At 54.8% G+C, this 1,106-nt stretch overlaps 1 protein-coding gene across 1 annotated transcript in view; it reads right to left on the reverse strand.

Moving 5' to 3' along the window:
• Positions 1-1,106, reverse strand: part of rasip1 (Ras interacting protein 1) — an 18,266-nt gene that overhangs the window by 13,174 nt on the left and 3,986 nt on the right. The window contains exon 3 of the mRNA XM_008295757.1: positions 53-504. Within this exon, the coding sequence (XP_008293979.1) occupies positions 53-504 (452 nt within the window). The remainder of the gene's footprint in view (positions 1-52; positions 505-1,106) is intronic.

Here is a 1,106-nt window from a genome sequence, read left to right on the forward strand (position 1 = left end):
AATCGCGTCCCACCACCAGATAAGACATCCAGTGATGGAGGTCAGCCGGTACCTGCGTCGTCCGTCTCCTCGCGCTCCCTCTCGGTGTAGCGGGTGATGACCTGGGCGATGAGTTGCCGGGCCGTGGAGTGGACGTTGGCCAGCAGGGAGCGGTAGTTGGCTCCGCTGGACAGGGCGTCACCATAGATCTTGATCAGCCCCGGGGCGGAGGAGGAGGCCGGGGGCAGGTAGTGGTGCGAGGACGGGGCGGCCGAGTGGGCCCACACCTCCCGCTCGCGCTCGCCCACCGCCCGGTCCCGGTCGCTGTTGGAGCGCCCCCGCAGGAAGAGGTGGGAAAGGCGCTTGGTGCGGGACTGGGGCCCGGCGGGCCGCGGCCGGAGGAAGGCCGGGGACGGGGACGGGGACGGGGCGGGGGACGCCAGCGAGGGGGTGGAGGTAGAAAGGGAAGAGGAAGGAGCGGAGGGGGCGTCGTGGAGGGAGGCGGCGTCCGAGCTGGTGGTCGACCTGCAAACAAGGAAGACGGACGGAGCGGAGAGGAAGCAGCAGTCAGCTGTGAGTTATGACGGACAAACAACAAGGACTAAAATAAAACAGGGGAAGGCTGCAGGGAGGATGTTAATGACACTGGAAGGCAGATAAGATTACTTCAACCCTCTGAAAGGGCTGTTATCTTCAAAAAAAAAAAAGTCACCAAAACAGCCCCTTTAATCAGCCAGAAACTGTAACGTCCAACTTCCCGACAGTCCCTGAACTAATCATGTGTGACGTGAGGTTCCGTTGGGATAAAAGTACCAACGCTGAATTTAAAATCCCACCAAAGTCACTTTATTCTACATGTTTCACTGAAAAAGTTGCACCAGATTCTTTAAACATTTAAAAAATCCTTCAGATATGTGACAAAACATTGTGAGTTTTTAGCTGAACTGCAGGTTACAGCAGAGAATGGAAGCTCATTTAGAAAGTCTTGACCAAAATGTGACCAGAAACCTGTTCAAAATTATAGATTTATCTAAAATAATCCCAACCGACTGGATCAATAAATAAATCCAGCATGGATCAGAACCACAGAACAGAGGAGCCAGCTGTTGGAGATACACCCAGCATGA

Source organism: Stegastes partitus, unplaced genomic scaffold, assembly GCF_000690725.1.
Source record: "Stegastes partitus isolate 25-593 unplaced genomic scaffold, Stegastes_partitus-1.0.2 Scaffold1074, whole genome shotgun sequence".
Lineage (NCBI taxonomy): Eukaryota > Metazoa > Chordata > Actinopteri > Pomacentridae > Stegastes > Stegastes partitus.